The 20764-nt window shown below is 42.0% G+C and overlaps 1 protein-coding gene across 2 annotated transcripts in view; it reads left to right on the top strand.

Moving 5' to 3' along the window:
• Positions 1-20764, top strand: part of MROH1 (maestro heat like repeat family member 1) — a 2449684-nt gene that overhangs the window by 958965 nt on the left and 1469955 nt on the right. For both annotated transcript variants that reach the window (XM_044067698.1, XM_044067696.1), the window contains exon 14: positions 14761-14905. In XM_044067698.1, the coding sequence (XP_043923633.1) occupies positions 14761-14905 (145 nt within the window). The remainder of the gene's footprint in view (positions 1-14760; positions 14906-20764) is intronic.

Here is a 20764-nt window from a genome sequence, read left to right as displayed (position 1 = left end):
CTGTATTTTGTTCATGGTGTCAGTGAATGATAAGAGGGTAGTAGTTGTACTGTGTTGTGTGAATGTTGAGCCATTCTTGCAGAAGATAGAGGTAGCTTATGAATACATCTTTCAAGAATTTTTGAGAGAGGTAAAATTTTTATTTTTTACATTTGTTGACCGGGCTAGTCTAGCTGGATATATGTCCATTTTCAGTAGAGGCCCAGGGAGAAAAGCTCCACAGCAGATAGATATAGTTTAATATACATGTGTAAATGTAGACCTAAAGGGATATTAAAAAAATACATTTAGTTATACATGGTATGAAAAATCATATGAGTCTAGCTTATTTACATTACATAACAAAAAGAGAGCCATGAGAGAATGACATACAAATTAGGTATATAGAATAGAAGGAAGAAGACAAAAGGACATTTTTGACAACAGTGTTTAAATGTAGAAAAAAGGTTAGTTATGATATAAGTAGATTCAGCCAGCGTTAGTACATGGACACAGCCATTGCGAGTTAAGGAAGATTTTTAGATGCTTTTTGAAAAGAGCGGTAGATGAAAGGGATGTGAGATTACTAGGAAGTTTATTCCAATGGATTCCAATAGTGTTAGTAAATAGAGAATCACCTGATTTGTTATTGGATTTTAGGGTAGCAGCTAGTAATTTATTGGCTGAGTGAAGGGTGCTTAAATTTTTATAGGGGTTGATTAAGTTACAGAGTATGGGAATATTTGTAGGATGATGCAAGATTTTGTGGGTGATGGTTAGTTGTTGGAAAAGAAGCTGGTTTTGAAGTTCCAACCATCCTAGTTTATGTAGATTTTGACAGTGGTGAGCACGGAATGTGGTCCCAGTGGCAAACCTGGCAATGTTATTGTAAGCGATGGCCAGCTTGTTTTGATTATTTTTAGATAGATTTGTAAAAATTGAGGAGGCATAGAGAAGTGTGGAGAGTAGGTGAGTTTGGGCCATAGTAGTCCTGGTTACAGGTGTAAGGAAAGGTTTTAGCCTATGGAGAAATCCTAGTTTTCTATTCACTGATTTGATGGTTGAGTTTGTGTGTGAGTCAAAGTTGAGGTTATGGTCAATAGTTAAGCCTAAGAGTTTAGTAGATGGGTCTGGTACAATTTCAGTGCCATTTTTTGATGCAAGTGTGAAGTAAATAGGAGGAGACTTTTGGGTAGGGATAAACAGTAGAAGTTTTGTTTTTTTAGGGTTAAGGAGAAGACAGCATTTAGAGAACCGGTTTTCCACTAAGGTAAATACTTTCTGGTTGTTGGACTGAAGTTCAGCAGAAGTTGCTGCAGCACAGATTAGGGTTGAGTCGTCGGTGTATTGAATACAGGTGGTTTGTGGTATAGATGTTTGCAGGTTATTGATAAAAATAGAAAATAGGAGGAGCCCCAGAATTGAGCCTTGTGGGACTCCCTGTGATATAGGAAGTAAAGTAGATAAGTTGTTGTCCCAGAGGACTGCTTGTTGTCTGTTTTTAAGATAGGCAATAGACCTAAAGTTGAAGACGTCCGCTAAGATGCCACCTTTATGAAGAGGGATAATAATGAATTTTTTCCATAGTGAGGGAACTTAAGATTCAGGTGTTGGTCTGTTGATAATTATAGAGACTGGGTATGCATCGGCTACCGTCTGTAGGTATTCAGATGGGTGGTTATCAGCTGCAGAGAAGCAAGGTTTGAGCTTAAGTAGAAGTATTTTTATCATTGATGTGTAATTGGGTCATAAGTGGAAGTTGCTAGCAGTGGACATAGAGGGGGGAATTAGGTTCATGTGCAGATACTGGGGTGAGTAAGGGAAGTGGTAATGTGTGTGGTGTAAGGAGACTGTTTTTTGTCTAACCTGTTTGCTAAATTATTGTGATCTGAGTGTTATTGTGGGGCTGGTAGAAGCACCGGATGGGGTGAAGAGTTATTAGTTGTGGAGGTAATGCTTTCTATGAAGTAAGTATTGAATAAAGTTAAAAGTTCTAGCGGAGAGCTATCACGAGAAAGGTTGTGTTCCTTGTTTGAGCCCAGATGCAACAGTTTAGGAATTAATGGCCAGAAATTTTGGGGTCATTTTTGTGTTGAAGTTGTATGTGGCTCTAATATTGTTTTTTATCTAGGTTAGCTCGTTTTTTTTACTCCGATTGTGCAGTTGGCTTTGCCTGTGTTAGATATTGTAGTTTGTCTGGCTATTGATCCATGGTGCATGGTTAATGTTCAATCTCTCTTTGCAGAGTGGGATGTAGTTGTTTAAAGTATTTAAAAATAAGGCAGTAAAAGTATTAACTGCCTTGTTGACTGCAAGAGTTTTTAGGACAGACAAACTAAAGGCTTTGAATGTATTGCTGGAGTCTGTATTAAATTTAGAAAGGTTTCGGGTTGTGTTAAGTTGACTTGAAATGGTGTTTTCTAGGTATAAGCTGGAATGTGGTTGTTTAGTGAGTTTGGATATGTTCCAGAGGTTGTAAATTTACTAGTGTCAGAGACCAGTATCCAGTCTAGAATTGCATCTTTGTTGGTATTACTAAATCTAGTGTGTGTTTTGACGTGTGTAACCATAAAGGTTTATAGTAGCTGAAGGAAAGTCTGATGTAATGTTTTGCATGTCAATATTTTCATCTTCTAGTATGATTTTTTCATAAGGTATATAATTAGCTGTCCAGGAGAAGATTTCTTCTAAGTTTATATTATTTCCAGGTGGGATGCAGACCAACACAACAGCTGTTTTTTTTTTTCTTTTGGTAAGCTGTAGCAATGATATAGTATTTTGGGATGTTGTGGGAAAAGGGAAAGAGATCATATGAACTTGGATAAATTATGCTATAAATGATCCTGCTTTTTTCTGGGGCCTGTCAGCTCTGATAATACTGTATCTCTGAGGAAGTACTTCAGTATCTTTAAGTTTCTGTGATGGCAAGAATATTGGGGCTTTACTGCGATATTTAGGATTGATAGTGATAGTTTTGAGTGTTTTTGGAAGACCAGTGGGAGAATGATGGGGTGAGGGGTTTGATGTGCTAGTTTTATTAGTGTGGATAGGTGGTTGTTTAATGATAAGACAGTACAGCTGGGAAGAGGTACATTTTGAGGTGGTAGATGGTTAGTTAATTCACAGTTTTGTAGGGGTGGTTCTTTACTATTTGTATTAGTAAGTTTTCAGGACCTAGGCTGTGGTAGACATCACCACACTGGGATTTTTGAGAGGTAGTGTACTGATTTAAAGAGAACCTGTAGGAGTTTTATTTTTAGAGTAGAGTGGTGGTAGTGAATATTTTGTGCTTAAAATAAAGCCAAGGTGAGAGATTAAAAAGGAAGAGACATATTGGTAAAACTACTTCTGGTTTCATTGTGTGCCGAGTAAACTGCAGTAGAAAAGGTATATAGAGCTGAAAATAGAGTGATAGCTTGCTAGATAGGATAGTAGTAGCAGTGGAAAGAGATATGCTTGGAGAAATATTGAATTTTTTGTGGTTATAGAGAAGAGGAAAAAGTGAAGTGTAGTATGTCTTACAAAGTGGAGGGAGGCAGAGGTGTGGAGTTAATGAAGAGAAGTAAGTGGAGAAGATTTGTCTTATTAGTTAATTCTAATTGTCTAATAATGAGAAAGGAAATGGAGGAGCATCAGTGATTTGAAGTCAGTGACAGGTATAAGGAGCAGAGTATAACTAAGGACACTAATGAAATTTAGGTGCATGTAATTATACGAACAGCAGATGAGACAGATGGTAGTTTCTGTGGTTGGGAGAGATGAGACCCTGAGAGTTATTCGTGAGATGATGGTTGTTACAGGTGGGAGGAGTTAGGGGGTCTGGTGGTAGTTGGAATTTGGGTAGGGAGGAGTAGGCCCAATATAAAGTAAGTGATATCAGGGGTGGGTGGGAAGTGAAAGAAGCTGTGTGTAATCAAACTGAAAGTTGGAAGTATTAACATGAAAAATAGGGAAGATTGCATTAGCAGAAGGTAGAAAAAGGCCGCGTATCCAAGCAACAGTATGAGGGTGCTAAAGGAGATAGAACTGGGTCTGCCCAAATGGGGGAAAGAAGACAGGGAGTTAGAAATTAGATATATGTAACAGACAAGGGAACAGGCAGCAGCCAAAAGTCAATAGTAACTGTGACTGTACCTTACCACTGAGAGACAAACAGGAGAGTGAGGAGGGAACAAAGACATGCATCTGGAGCATTTCTCCCTGGGCCTCCACTGAAAAGTGGCTTCATTTCAAGTCGGACTTTCCCAGTTAACAAATGTTAAATAAATAAAAATAAACAGCGGTAGAGTGAAAAATAAATGGGCTGCAGGAAGGGAGCCTGGTATGAAAAGTATTCCTGAGAATCTCAATATTTGTACAGTAAGGTGAAAGTGGGCAGCTGCACTCAAAGGCAGGAGATACCAACAACAGTGACATTTCCCTACTCTAATCCAGGAAGTACCGCAATAAAGAGTTACAGTATAGGGAAGGTCCTTGCTTAAAGCAGTTCTTTGTGACTTCACTATAATGCCCTCTGGAGACTAAATAACTGGGTGTCCTGACCCTGCTTTGGAGCCTTGCCTGATGTTAACCGGTGATGTCATTCTGGAAGGGCCTTCAGCCTAACATCTCTGTACCTTGTAAAATGTGTCAGAAAAAGTGTAGTTTGGAGGCTAAGAAAAGCATGCAAATATCTCTCTAAACCGTAGACACTAAGCACTGTATGCTAACTGAAGAATTGATATTTCTGAGAACTACTTAAGGGTTAATGGAGCAGACAGAGCAGGAAACAGTATTCACTTTTACAGGTTCATAGATTAGTACTAAGCTAACTGCCCTTGCGAGCCATTTTAAACTTAGCCAGTTATCCCTTGTGAGACTCAAACCCTGCACCTTGTGTTTGTAAGGCAAACACCTTAACCATTAGGCTACCCTCCCAACCCCTTATGCTCAGCATCAACACTTCAAACAAATACACTGGAGTGCGATTGCTGGGTGGATCCTAATGAAAACACATACCATAGAAGATAATACTGGAGCAAAGTTTGGGTAAATCTCTAAGCATGTTCTTATCCGCTGTCTGCTTGTGCAAGTGATGTATGTTACATAATAGTAACATGCTGTACGTATTCCTAATCAGTTTCAGTACATACATGATGGTTGCTTTTATTTATTTATTTGACATTTGTTAACCGGGATAGTCTATTTGAGCAAAACTCCTTTTTCAGTGAAGGCCCGGGGAGAAAAGCTCCACAGTAAAAGTAAGCAAGAAAATTTACAAAATTTAAGATAAATACAGTGAAAAATTTACAATGAAACACTTAAGTAAATGTAGATAAAGCTCTACAGTACAATATAGTAAGAGGCATTATAATATTGAAGAAAAACATAGCAAAGAAATATACAGTAAAACATTTGAATGAATTTACATAACACATTGGATTATCTTCAGAGGGTAATTGTACAATACAGATTAGTTAAGTAAGTTACAGTAGTAGGGAAGGGAGAAATAGAGAGGATAAGTGATAGAGAAAGGGGTGGGTTCATGTGGGATGATTACAGAGGCAAATCTATTGCTATTAAGGTACCTTTTGAGAGTTTTCTTGAATTCGTGGATGTAAGAAATGTTTCTAAGGGTCATGAGGAGCCTGTTCTGTGCAAGAGATTCTGTCCAATACATTTTTTAGGATTGTGAATTTGTAAGAGACATTTGTCAGAACTTCTGAGGGATTAAGGGGGGTGTATAGAGGGAGACAAGTGAGGAAATGCTAGGGCAGGAGCAGGTCTTGCTCAAAATAGTATGGATACTGAGAAGTTGGGTAAGTAAGAGTTAGTTAGGAAATTCTAGCCAGCTGAGTATCTGGAGAGCATGCAGGAGCGGCCTTAGGTCAACTGGTGCCCTAGGCAAAAAGGCTACACGGTGCCCCCATCCTGGTCTACCTACACCAAATAAATACTGAAAACCTGCCCCTGCTACAGTAGCGCCCTAGGCGGCCACCTAGTTGGCCTATGCCTAAGGCCGGCTATGAGAGCATGGCAGTGGTGTGATCTTGAGGGCAGATTGGCTGCAAATCTAGCAACTTTTGTTATAGGTAGTTTTAGGTTTGGAAAGTAGTGAGGACTGTAAGTTGGTTAAAATTTGGGAGCTGTAAAAGAGGTTGGGGAGAAGGTAAGCTTGGACTAGTGAGATCCAGTAGTTGGGTGTGAGGAACCTTTTGTTTCTGTAGAGTAAACCAAGCTTTTGGTAGGTTTTCTTGATGCAGTTACATGAAGGTTAAATTTTAGTTGATCGTCCACTATTACTCCAAGCAGTTTAGTGTGAGATTCAGCTGTGATGATGGTGTTGAGGGAAGAGATGGTGAATGAGGATTTAAGATGGTAAAGGGATTTTGGAAGGAAGAGAAGAAGTTTTGCCTTTTTAGGATTTAGTGTGAGTTGGTTGTTAGTAAGCCATGCTTCAGTGAGATTGAAAGATGCTTGTGTCAGGATTAGTAGGTCAGTGGGACTAACAGCGATAGAAATGATGGCAGAGTCATCTGCATACTGGATGAGGGAAGGCTGAGGACAGGATGTGTGAAGTTGGTTAGTAAAAATGTTAGAAAAGAGGGGGCCTAAAATAGAGCCTTGAGGGACACCCATTTTGATGGGGAGAAAAGGAGAAAGAGCAAAGAGCCATTTTACAGATTGCAGTCTGTTTGTTCATAGGTTCATAATAGGCTATCTGCCCTAGGGCATTTATAAGCCTAGCCAGAATGTGTTTGGCTTTCGCCACCCATTTTAAATTTATTTTGCTATGCCCTTTTTCGAGGTTAGTATACTGTGCCTCTGTCTAACAGTGACACAGAAGTGATACCCCGGGTAAACCTACAATCTCCCATCCACTCATCAAGATTCCTCTTGAAGAGAGTCAATGAGGGACTCTGCCTAACCTGGACTGGGATTTTATTCTAGAGTGAAGGGAGCCTCTGGGTTATGAATCTGTCCCTCCAGCATGTCCTATTTATTTCAGTGCTGAGGTTCAAGTCTCTCGAGCGCGTAGCTCGATGGGATTTGGATTTTCTGAGGTGCAGCATGTCCATTAATTCCGGGTTGGACATGGCTTTATACGTCAGGCACAGATTGCCTCTTAACAGGCGGTATGCCACTGAGTAGAGCTGGAGTTTCTTTAACCGGGCAGCATATGGATCTGTTTGAGCCCTTTGATCCTCTTGGTGAGGTACTTTTGGGGTCTTTCCAGTTGCTGCAGGTGTCTGGTAAGGTACATCCCAAAAGGGGCATTGTACTCAATTATGGGCCTGATGAGGGATGAGTAAAGAGGCACAATGACCTCCCCGATCTAGATGTGAATCCCTTCATGATTAGGTGGGCTATATAAAATGTTTTTCTAACCACTTTGGCCACGTGGTTGTCAAATGAGAGATTGCTATCAACTTGGGTCCCCAGGTCCCTAATTACTTCTTCTGTACTTGGATTACCACCTATGTGGTAATTTGTGGGCACTTTGTTTTTGCCAAAGAGGATGATTATACACTTTTTGGCATTTAGCTTGAGGCCATGGCTCTGGCACCAGTTGTCTGTTTCTATGAGGCCCTTTTGGAGGATGCTTGTGTCGGCTGGAGAGTCGATTATGGCGCCCAGTTTGCAGTCATCTGCGAACTTGGTCAGCCACAGTCCTTCCATGTTGGCCTGTACCTCCGAGAAATATATACCGAACAAGAGAGGTCCCAGGACTGAGCCTTGTGGGACACCACTTGTAACTGGTTTGGAGTCTGACATGGCTCCAGCAATTCTAACCATGTGGGTTCTGTCCTTGAGCCAGTTTGCAATCCATCTAGTGACATAGGGGTTTATATTTAAGCTGGTGAGCTTATCTATAATGCCCGAGTGGGGTATTGTATCGAAGGCTTTTGCGAGGTCCAGGTAGGCTGTGTGGACCACCTTCCCCTCGTCAATGGCCTTGGTGACTGTTTCAAAGAAATCAACCAGGTTTAAGAGGCAGGATCTGCCCTTAACAAAGCCGAACTGAGTAGGATCCAGTGTCTGTAGGTCCCCAATATCTTTATTTATGAGGTCCATGATGATCCTTTCCATAGCTTTGCAGACCAAGCTAGTCAGGCTTATGGGGCGATAGTTTCCAGGATCCGTTGAGGGACCACTGTTGCTGTATGCCACTCTTTGGGCACATATCCTGTAGTAAGGCTGAGATTGAACAGTAGTTTTATGTTTGGGTTTAGCTCTTCTTGGAGTTCATGTAGGACGCAGCCCAGGACACCGTCTGGTCCCATTGATGCTGTGTTTTTTGCTTTGGAGAGGGCGGCTCTTACCTGAGCATCTGAGATGTCAGGGGGGCAGCACTCTGCTGGGATAGATATTTGCCCTTTTGGTGGGGGGGGGGGAGTTTGTGCTGAACCTGTCAGCTAGGATGTTGGGAATGTCTGTGGGTTCGGTGTATTTTTTGTCATTTTGGACTAATTCTGAGCATATCTGGGAATTACCACCCAGGTTCCTAACATAACTAAAGAAAGCCTTGTGATTATCCTTAGTGTCCTGTGCAATTTTTCTCTCGAAGCTGGCCTTAGACAATTTTATGAGTGCCCATAGTTTTTTGCGAATACTGATCAGTGATGCCTTCCCTTTTTGGGATTTTGCTCTATCATTTAGTAGCTTCATCCTTCTATTGTATAGTTTGTTTATGGCTGGGGTCCACCATACAGGACGTCTGCCTTTGGTGGATTGGGTCTTGGTTTTATTTGGGATCGCATGATCCATGCATTCCTGAAGGTGTTCATAGAATGCGTTTATAAAGGATTCTGTGGTCTGGGCTGTATTTTCCACAGGCCCGGGGGCTTTGAAGGATTCCACTTTGGTTTTGAGGAGTGTGAAATTTGCTTTAGAGAAGTTTTTCACTGTGGTTTTCTGGGCAGGGAGTGGGGTTGGGATGTGAATAATCCAGTGAGATTAGTTTATGGTCTGATCTTACCAGTGAGGGATACACTTCTGGTCTGGAGCATAGAGTCCCCATGTTGGTGATGATCAGGTCCAGTATGTTTTCCCCTCTTGTGGGAGTGGTAACAAGTTGTTCCATAGCATTTGAGTTTATAAATTCTAGGAACCTTTGGGCTAGGGTGTTGGAGCTAGAGTAATGCTCCCAGTCTATGTTTGGGTAGTTGAAGTCACCCAATATAATGGTGTTTGGAGAGACCTTCATATTTTTCAGTGTTCTCAGGAAGGCTGAGTGGGGTTCCTGGGTTTGGGAGGGTGGTCTGTAGCAGGCTATAAACTCAAAGGCAGTTTTACCCACTGTTAGTTGCACATGGATAGTCTCTGATGCATCGTGCTTTGCCACCAACCTGGAGGTGTGGGTATCTTTGAGGAATATCGATACTCCCCCTCCTTTTGTGGTTCGGTCCAAGTTTTGGGGCTGAAAAGCATGGTATGAGGTATAACCTGGTAGTGCTGGGGTGCTTTCGGGAGCCCTGAACCAGGTTTCTGTTACTGCACAGATATCGATGTTCTCCATGCCAAGGAGAGTTTCGAGTGCATGCATCTTGAGGTTTAGACTTCTGGCGTTGAGTAGCATTACTCTTAGTTTCTTATCCCTTGTGATACCTATGGAGGTGGGTTTGTCTTTTGAGCCTTGCCTAAGAAAGGCACTATGGGGTAGCAAGAGCCTTTGCCAATATCCGAAAGCCCAGGGGTGACAGGTGCAAGCCGTCCTTAGCGAAGCATCGTGGCTTGTCGAGCATATCATCCCAAGCCGACAGGCATTGGATCCCCTTTGAATAACACCAGTACTTAAGCCAATTGTTGAAATTGATCATCTTGTCTTCATATTGTGGCATCATTCTTGGTGAGGGTAAGATGCTACTCAAGTTCAGGGTCATACCGGCCTGGGCTACATGCTCAGAGAGCTCCTCTATGTCTCTCTTCATGTAGTCCAGGGAGGTACGTCCCAGGTCATTCACACCAGCATGGACAATGACGGAGTCATATTTGTACTTGCCTTGGAGTGACCTGAGTGCTTGTGTTATGTGGCGGATCCTAGCGCCCGACAGGCTGCTCACCGTGACCCTCTCCTTGTTCAGCCTGGTGAGCGGGACGTCAGTGTGCCTGACGATAGTCACCTGTTAACAAGTGTATCAGGTGTGCTGTTTAGTCTTAAGGGCTGTGACTGTTCGGCACACTGGCTTTGTGAGATATGTGTTGCACGTGTTTTGTTTTGGGGTAGCGGTTGCTTGGGTGTCTGCTTTGGAGGTCTCTGCTGCTTAGGCAGATCTTTATTTAGAGCCTCCAAGTATGTTTTTGTGTGATTATGTGTTTGGTTTGCTGTCGTGGTAGGTCTATGTGAGACTGGAATTGTAGTGAGTGTGGTTTTCTTCTCCTCCTGACTGGTTTTGCCAGTACTGAGTTGAGAGCGCTTAGCCTCCAGTTTGGCTATATTGTTGCATCTCTCACATGTGTTGGAATTTGTTGGGAGGAGGAGAGGGTTTTCTGTGTACATGAGGCAGTTGTAACATTGCCTCAAGATTCCCAGATTCACCAGCTGGACCGGAAAGGAGATTGACAACTGACCTTTGGACATGCTGGAATAATATTGGGAATTCCTTTATAATTGAAAACAAGGGCCAGTGGGGAGTGAGGGTGTAGTGCTTCTAATTTTTAGTGCTGACTTATATAATTGCTTTAGTGAGCAAGTGCCAGGTAACTTAAGTGCAATGTGTTACAGGTAACTTAAATGCAAAAACGACAAACAGTAACTTTCTTTCAAGTGAAACAAGGAAATAAGTACAGTAAGCAATGCAGATATCACTAGTGATCCACAGAAGCGCTGAGAAGCCGTGTATTAGGTGGAATTAGCATTCCAGGAAAATAACAAGCAAACATACAACAAGCATATAAACAAAGCTAGATTCAGCAGGCCTGGATCTAGTCTATGCTACAGCAAACAAGGTGTACCAATTTCAGTAAGATACAGTTCAAATATTCAGGCACTATAAACCTTTAACCAGAAATTCCCAGCTCAGAAGGGCAGAGTCCAGCCTCTTCTCCCACAAGAGTGCAGACCACGAACCTTCTTAATGTAAAATAACTGGCCTGAAGCCCAAGTGCTTAAACCAGAACTAATACACTTTAAGAATAACAGACACTGGGTTCTCAATCAGCAGTTCTCAACTTAGAAGGATGAAAGCTACCTGTCCTGCCACCACAGTGCATGCCACAAACCTTCCTAATGTAAAACAACTGGTCTGAAGCCCAAGTGCTTAATCCAAAAGACTTAGAATGATAGCTACACTTTAATCAAGTTACTACCAAGCAGTAATAAATACAGTTGAATACTTTAGAGAATGCCTGGATTAGTGCTCAAGGTACACAAACAAAGCTAAATCCAGCAGGCCCAAATCTAGTCTATGCCACAGCAAACAAGGCGCACCAACTTCAGTAAAAAGCATTTCAGATATGCATGCACTATAAGCCTTTAACCAGAAATTCCCAGCTGAGAAGGGCAGAGTCCAGCCTCTCCTCCCACAAGAGTGCAGACCACGAACCCTCTTAATGTAAAATAACTGGCCTGAAAGCCCAAGTGCTTAAACCAGAATTAATACACTTTTAGAATAACAGACACTGAGCCCTCAATCAGCAGTTCCCAACCTAGAAGGATGTAAGCTACCTGTTCTGCCACTACAGTGAAGACCACAAACCCTCTCAGTGCAAAACAACTGGTCCGAAGCCCAAGTGTTTAAAACAAAAGGCTTAGAATGAGTTACACCAAGCAGTAATAAATACAATTGAGTACTTTTAAGATGATGCAAAAGTAAAATAAAGTAGGTAGAAACACAAGTACAGTAAAAGCAGATGAAATTTTTTTTTCTGAACAAGTGCTGAGATCAAAGAAACACATTTGAGTGCTGAAACTAGAAAACTGGCTAGTTATAAGAAAATAAAACTAAGCTAGAAGGCTTCCCTCCAACACAGAAGGGCTTGGGGGCTCAGAAGCCTACAAATAGTCTATACCACTTAACAGGAAAGGCAGAAAACAAGCTTAAATTTTGTGAGGTAGCTTTTGAACCAGGAGATAGTTGCTGAGGAGAGGTTGAGTTGAGAGAGTTTGGAGAGAAAGATGGGGGAGTGTCAAAGGCTTTGGAGAGATATAAAAAGATGCAGGCCACTTTATCATTGTCTCTAGCTAGGGAGATTGAGTTAGTAAAGGAAATAAGTGCAGTAGTGATGATGTGGAGACAGAAGCCATGTTGAGTAGGGGTAATTAGATTTTCACAAGCAAGATAAGCTGAGATTTGTTTATAAACAAAGTGCTCAAGAATTTTGGAGAGGGGAAAGAGTATGGCAATAGGTGTATAGTTAAGAGCTCAACAGAATTTCCACCTTTGTGGATTTGGTGTAGTGTGGAACTTTTTCCAGAGGGCAGGAACAGTGGATTCACTAATTGAGAGGTTTGAGGATGGAGACAGGATATGCTATGGAGTCAGCAGCAGCTTTTAGGAAGAGAGGCGGCAAGTTTTCAACTGAAGGGGAGCCTGGTTTAAGTCTGATAAGAAGTTTTTCCGATCTAGCTGGTTGGAATGAGTTTTAATGAGAGAGGACTGTTATGTAGTTGGGGGGTGGTAGGGGGTGGGGCTTGTTGGGTGGACAGTTTGCTAATGGATTCTATGAAGTATGAATTGAAAATTGAAGCAGTTTCAATGGGTGTGTTATTGAGGCAGGGGTTGGGAGTTGAAGGATTTCCTGGGTGGGGAATTTTGTTGACAGTATTCCAAAATGTTTTGGGGCTCCTGGGTTCAGTATCTTGGGGTGAGAGGTGGTAGTTCTTTTTGTCAGAGTTTGTGTTTTTTGGTTACATTTTTGAGTTCCCTATGTTTTGGTAGTGTGTGGGAGATTTGGTATTAGTCTAGAGTTTCCAGGCACAATCTCTGTTATGGATAAGAGACCGACTAGAATTGGAGAGCCAAGGGGAACACCATGATTTGACTGACAGTTCTGGGAGGGGCAAAAGAGTTCAGAATGTTTAGGAAGATGGAGTTGAATTGAAAGCTTCATCTAGAGGTAGGGAGGAGAGAGAGACCAGTCAATAGCAGAGAGAGAATTACGGAATGTATCTGGGTTGAAGTTGGTTAGCATTCGGCACTCTTTAAATTTATGAGGTCTAGAGAGGTGGGGGGGATCTTTGGACACTTATAGGGGAGTGGTCACTGATCGAGTCTGGTAGAGATTCAGGGTAGTGATAGAGGTCAGGCTTAGAGGCAAGTATCCAATACAAGATAGAGCAGGTATTTGTGGGTTTATGAAGAAAAGTGGGTGAAGAGTTGATTGTATCCATATAGGTTTATGCAGATGATGAGAAAGTTAGAGATGAGGCTGAGCCAATTGATGTTAACACCACCTAGTAGTATTGGTTCATTATGTATATTGTCAGACATCCACTGTAGGAATTGTTCTAATAGGGGTATGTTCTCTCCATGGGGTGTATAGATGGCGAATGTGGTTAGAGTTTTATGATTGTTGAGTTTGCAGTTGGCTCTGAGTTCAGCTGGGTGAGAGGAAGGGGAAGGGTTAATTGTGGGAGACATGGATAGGAGGCGAGTACATAATGACAATGCCTCCACCTTTTTTGCGGTCTGTCCTTGCGTAGAATGTTGCAACCAGAAAGAGAAATTCGTTGTCTGCATTATGTGGTTTGAGATATGTTTCAGAGAGACTAACTATGTTGCGGGAGTACTGGGCTATCCAAGTATGGAATTCAGTTATCTTGTTAAGAATGCCGTGGATGCTGATTGAATAGAAAGAGAGATGTTTGAGACTAGGTTTAGGTACCTGTTGAAGTGTTTGTGAGGAATAGGTAGGACTTGATAAATTAGAGTGTGGGCCAGGGTTTGGGTGAATGCCAACCGAGAGTTGAAGGATGTTTAGTAGGAGGAAGATAAGTGATGTATAGGGGTAGGGTGAATGAAATTTCTGTTTAATTCTGTGGAATGAGGGGAATTTTGTAGACAGTTTGATTTTGGGGAGATTGAGTTCAGTACAGAAGAGTGAGGGAGAACTGGGAGAAGTGTAGTGGCTGTTGGTGTCAGTTATGAGAGGAGGTGGGAGAAAGGGGAGTAGGTTTAGCTGAATGTGATAGGAAGTGAGGTTATTTAGGAGAAGAAGAAAGGGTAAGAAGAGAGGGAGAAACATATTGGAGGATGACAAGAATATGAAAGGGGGTAGATGTTTGGTAGAGGGAATTCATAAAATTAATTTTCAGTTGATGCAGACATGGTAGCCAGGCCGATCTCCTTTGTCCAAGAAAAACAGAATAATTGTCATTGTTTATTCTGTGCACCCCTGCATCTGTGCCAGTACCCAAATCCCGTGTGCTGAATCGTAGACTAAAGATGTCCTGCTGCACCATCAAGCTAGTTGTGGTACTGGATTTAACATGCAGCATTCTAGAAAAATGTTTCAGCTTCCAGATCATGTTGTTTTTTTTTTTTCTAATTTCTGTTATTTTCATTCTTACTGGGAAAGCATGCGAGTTATGCAACCTGTTGTATTGCACCAGTTGATGGTAATAAGTAACAAAATGCTTTAAAATCACATGTACTGGCAGTTTGATTGCAAATATTATACAGCATAAGTTTAAATATAATGTGCTAATGTAATGGGTTTGATAGCACTGCTGTACGAGTAAAGTGATTTACTGATTTTCATCAAGGGAGCTAGTAAAGCAGAACATATGTATGACTATCAGTAAGCTTGTCAGCAGCCATTGAACAATCGAATAGTAAGTCTTGCTTTTCGTTCTTGCAGGTGTTGTGGCCGTACCTTTTGGAGTTTGTAGCCCCTGTTTACTATACTGGTGCATTACCTGCTGTATGTAAGAGCCTCATCTTTCTGGGAACCAAAAAACAAGAAGCTGAATCGGACAATTTTATGATAGATTTTAATGCACACGGTTTGTATGCACTTTTTTCCCCACATGTTTTATAGTTTGTCAGGCAGAGAGGCATGCAGTGAAGCAAACTTTTTTGCTTGTAATTTTTGAAATTTGTAGGCCAGCATTTAAATGCTTATTTGTTCATTTGTTGTGAGTGAGACTAGTGTGGATGACCCCTTTCAGCTACAGCTTGGGCAAGAGGCAGTACCTATGCGATTAGGAGTAAGTAACAACAGTACATAATGCATGCCAGGTTAGGAATACATAACTGCAGTACATAACACATGCCAGGTTAGAAATAACAGCATTCTGCAATGTTCAAGTCACAGAGGAGACCTGTCATGAACACACAAGATGATTCGTAGGAGTTTCAAGGCTTTTTTAATCTAATGACCATGCAGCATGCAAGCCTTGCCAGTTCCCATCCTCAGAAGGTGCCTCCTTTCTCAAAGAAGAAGAGGCCTGTTAGCTAATCATGATTATTGGATGGGTAGACAGTGTGACGAAAAATACAAAATCACATTGTTATAACCTGCAGAGGAGGTTTAATCTGAGAGGGGGAAAGCCCTGAGTGGTGAATCTGTCTCTCTGTCATACTCTGTTTTTCTGCTGATGAAGGTTCAGGTGCCTGATTCTCAGGTTAGCTGAGCTGTTGGTCTGCTGAGATATACAAAGTCAACATAGGAACCTTAAACGATGTTAGGCAAGCAATAACAGGGACCAAAAAGGCCTAGCCACATTCACCTTCAAACAGACACTTAAGTTCTTTCCCTCCTTTGAGTACTTAATAGTGCTCGCCTCCCAAATCAAGCAGAGCTGTGTATGGTAACCCATCGACTCTTCAAGACTAGCTTTAAAGGAAAAGTAATTCTTTGCTTGCCTGTAGTAGTAACTTATTCCATAGGCTGAGCACACATTGAGTTTCGATCCTTTTTCTTTAGCGAGTCTTGTTTATTGGTGTTACGTTAGGTCCCTCATATGGGTATTTGTAGAGCCACTGGTTTTGTGAGGAAAGTTTTCTTGGCTTAAAAAGCAGATCACAGGTCACCTTAGAGCATCTGGTAGGCTGCTGAGTATGAGGAGAGCTGTGCTAATCCATAGGGATAGTTGAAAGATTCAAGTCCTTTAATCTGTCAGGGGAAAAATTATTGAGGCCTTTCCAGTGGAGTGTTATGCTTGGATGTGTATATACCAAAGGGGGAGTAGTATATTCAGTGGTGAGCTTGGTAAGGGAAGAGTACAGTGGTAAGATGACTTTGGTTCCTGAATATAGTCTTTTTGAAATTAACTAATTCAGATAGAAAAAATTCCTCAATGTGGTTGGAGACATGATCGAATGAGAGAGAGTTGACCACATAAGCAGCCAGGTCTCTTATGATCATATCTGTTTGAGAGTACCAGTTAGAAGCTATGGGGGAGCAGATGTTTTGCTGAATGCTAATATGCTGCACTTTTTTTTTTTTAGTACACCATGTATGTGTATCCTCTGTCCCTTTTTGGAGATGTTTACTGTCAGTGGGCAACAGTGTTCAGCTTGCAGTTATCAAATGTGGCCAGCCACACTTTAGGGCTATTGACCTGGCTGTCAGCAGAATAAATGTCAAACAGGAGTGGGTCTAGCACTCATCCCTGTATTACTCCTCTAAGTACAATTTTACATTTAAATGGAGTAACAGCAATTTTCACTATGTGGGATCTGTTAGAAAGCCAGTCTGCAATCTGGCAGACAATGTTGGAGTTCACACTAAATTTAACTTTTCAGTAATAATGGCATGAGTGTCAGAAGCATTGACCAAGTAAAGATAGGCAGTGTTCACAGAGTGACCACTATCCACAACCTCTCTGGCCAAAGTTTTCCAAGTTTAAGAGTCAGGACTTCACTTTCACAAATCAGACTGAATGGGGTCTAGATCAGTTTTTAGCTGACTTTCTGCATAAATGAGTTCTGGTATATTTTCCTTAACTTTGCATAATGAAGCTGGTGTGGTTGATAGGTCTTATAATTACCTGGGTCTGTAGAGGGGCCACCCTTATTAAGAGGAGTCACTGTGGGTGTTCTGTAGGCACGAGGGTCAAACCCTGTGGATAGGCTAAGGATGAAAAGTTTAAGTAGATGCTCAGATAGTGCATGCTTGGCAGTGATTGCTACGTTATCTGCTATAGGTACATTATTTTTAGCCTCTGATAGGGATTCTAAGACTTCATCCAGGGTGAATTCATGAGAAACTACATTTTTAGGGATAGTGGGTACAAAGTTGTGGGTTGATGAACTAGAATTAGCACTAAAATTGTATATTAATATATTGGCATTATGCATGGGATTGGAATGTGTGATATGGATGAGTTCAGTGTATTGTTGAACATTATTTTCATGACTAGAAAGCTTTGTAATTTCCTTTGTATCTGTAATTACCTTAAAATCATACTTTGCTTTATATTTTCTAATAGTGCACTTAAGTTCCTTGCTGGCATTTTTCAGTATGGTCCTGAGGTAGGGGGAAGGGGATTTTCTCTAACTTTTCCTTGTTTTACTACTTTTGTTATGCACTTTAATTTGAGAATACCATTGACGAGATTTATTCCTGAAATTGCCATTATATTTAGGGCAGATGAGTACAGACTTTTCTGTGCAGTTGTTTAGATGCTGGTAAAAAATTGGATATGGATGTGACAGCCCTCCCATTTGGATCTGCTTTGGTGGAGGGTTGTTAGGAATTTTGTTTAGGTCTTCGACAAGCTAACATAGGTTTGCTAAGGTTAAATCCCTCAATGGGTTGATTTGGTGTTCTGGTGGTAAAACTGAATTTAACAGAAAAGGAATCTAACTTGTGGTCAGATTTATTCAGAGATGAGGAGATGGCTACTGGGATTCTTGCAGGGATCAGGTTCTTAAAGACCCAGGTCAAGGATGTTAGAGCTTCTAGTGGACAAATGTTCTTCGTGTTTCACTGTTGCAGTCATCACTTGTGGGTTATCCCTGCTGTGGTAGCCCTCGGCCGGCCTGAATCCCAGAGTCTATGTTTTTCTGCATCGGCTGCTGTCACTTGCTGACTGACGTCAGGTCATCAGTGCTATAAAGGAAGGCAGCAGACACCATTACATCATTCTTTCTTGCCGTGGACCCCGTAGCAGAAGCAGTTCCCAAGTGTGCCGGTCGGTCGCTACCAGAGTTTGAATTACAGCTGAAAACATCTAAAGTTAAGTACCCCATTGGGGATCCTTTTTTCTTGCACTAACTGATATCTAAAAAAAGTTAATAATTGTCTTGCCTGTGGAAAGCAAATCCCACACCGTGACTTCCATTCATACCGTGTCACTTGTTTAGGCCCAGACCACAACGTCCCCGATTGCTGGTTCTGTGCCCTCTTTAACACGAGAACCATTTGTCGTAGAGCTCTTATTGTAGCCGAAATGGCATCCATCAGCCAACAATCTGTAGACATTCCAAAAAAAGTAAGGATAAAGATGGAGACAAACCACACAAGGCTAAGCCTTCTGACGACTCTACCGCTAAGCGGGTCATGAGTTCTCTGGAATTCAGTGAGGCGTGTTCGCAGCCCCTGATGCCCGATTCAATACCTTAACAGGCCTCTACTGAGACCCTTTCGGAAACCGGTATGCCGCAGAAATCTTCTTCATCTTCCGAGCCTTTGGTTGTCTCTGCCTTGGTTGGTTCCAGACCCGCGACGTAGGCACCGGCTTCCGAGGAGATTTTTCTCACTACCGAATCTAGACAAAAACACATGTCTTTTCATCTGACTACCATTTCTCTCAGACCGATGGATACTCTTAGGCCTAGAAGTAAGGCCACTTGTATGAAAACTACCTCTAGCCACTATTTTACTCCTGCTCCACAACCCCAAGTTCAAATGCTTAAAATGGCTGAGGATCTTATCACCCTTATCAGGGATAGTCTGTCCACAGTTTCTAAAAGGAAAAGAGACGTTTCTCCTAAAATGCTAACAGAACAGGATTCTGAGGAGTCTGATTACTCAGATTTTTGAGAGAAATAACCTCTGACTGCTTATGGGGATTCAAATGCAGAGGAATCCATTCCTTCTTCCTCCCCACCAGAAGATCTTTCCTTTGGCGAAACCCTTCATGCTGTCAGGGAACATTTCCACTGGGAATCCCAGGACTTCCCTCAGTCTAAGAAAAGACTAAGAGTTTCTAGACCTGCCCCAGCACAGACCCTTGGGCATCCCCCCTATCTTAGAGGTGGCGGATGATGTCTTCCATAAATCCAGCTTAACTCCTGACACCCTCCCACCTGCTCCCAGAAAACCTGACCGGTATTAGAGTACTGGATTCTCACAAATACTTGTACAGAAATCCTGCTGCAGACCCAGAGGTCATTACACACAGGGACCAAAAAGACTTAAGGCTAGTTCTGTCAAGAATCCTATTCCTTCTGACAAGGACTCCAAAGCTCTGGACAGATGGGATAAAAAAGTATACACCTCTGCAACCTTAGCTATCGGAGCACTCAACTGTTAGTTCCAGAAGTTAAAATATCAACAACACACTTTGGAACTATTAAAACAAAAGATTTCAACCTTTCTTGACTGTGCCAGTTAGAAAGGGTTAGCAAATTTACAGCACTCTGCTTGTCAAGTAGCCAAACACTCATTAGACTGTGGATATGACGCTAGAAGCCTCAAGCAGGGCAGCAGTATCAGGATCTGTCATTAGGAGATATGCATGTTTGAAGGAACATCTCCCTGATCATGTCAGATCTAAATTACTTGATGCACCCTTGGATAAGGACCACTCGTTTGGTGTAAAAGCAGAAGAGGTGCTTAAAAAGATGGAAGACCAAGCAAAATCTATCAAGCAGTAAAAGATTTATTTCAGGTACAACCTCCTAGGTTCAGCAGGAATTTTCCCTCAAAGCACTGGTCCTTTCCTGCACCTAGCAGACAGGGGCAAGGTATGCCCCACAGAGACAGACCACCCAGACTTCTATCCCAGGGACAGCAGAAAACCAAACAGTGGACCACTTCTGCTCCAAAGGCAGGGAGTTCTAAGCCATCCCTCTATGGTAAAACTTCTCAATGACTCCCTCTCCGCCCTCTTTTTCACTCACCAAAACTAGGAGGATGGCTATCCCTCTGCAAAGAAAATTGGCTTTCTGTAACAAAGGACTAATGGGTCTTAAAGATAATTTTTCAGGGATACAAATTCTCCTTCAACAAACTCCCAATTCCAAGAGGGTACCCAGACTTGCTTCCAAATCAGTGGGCAGAGGGACTGAAACAAGTCTAAACTCTCATATCCCAAGGGGCAGTAGAACCTGTCCCCTCAGATCAAACAGGCAAAAGCTTTTATTCCCGACTATTCCTTGTTCCCAAAAAGAAGGCATTTGGTACCCCATCCTGGATCTATCCATTCTGAATACCTCTCTGGTGCTCCACAAATTCAAAATGCTGACTTTGCAGCAGCTGCTGCCTATGCTGACAAAAAAATGCCTGGTTAGTTACCCTAGATCCAAAAGATGCCTACCTCCACATCCCCATAAGAGAATCCTGCATGAAATTCCTTCACTTCAGAGCAGGTTCACAGTTTCAGTTCTCTGCGCTACTCTTTGGCTTATCTACTTCTCCCAGGGTATTCAGCAAATGCTTAGCCCCGGCCATAGCCTTTTGCAGACAGAAAACTATACAGATTTACCCTTATCTGGATGACTGCCTCATTCAGGCAGATTGCAAAGAAAAGCTCCTCAAGGACCTCATCTTTGTCAAAACCCTCCTAACATCCTTAGGGTACACCATCAACAAGAGGAAAGCAAAGCAAACACCCTCCAGGAAGATCATTTTCTTGGGAGGACTGCTGGACACAGCATCCCAAATGGCCTTCCTATCTCCAGAAAAGCAGAGC

The sequence above is a fragment of the Protopterus annectens genome, chromosome 3.part1 (assembly GCF_019279795.1).
Source record: "Protopterus annectens isolate FY-2018-M chromosome 3.part1, PAN1.0, whole genome shotgun sequence".
Classification (NCBI taxonomy): Eukaryota; Metazoa; Chordata; order Ceratodontiformes; family Protopteridae; genus Protopterus; species Protopterus annectens.
This window is presented reverse-complemented; position numbering and strand designations above follow the sequence as displayed.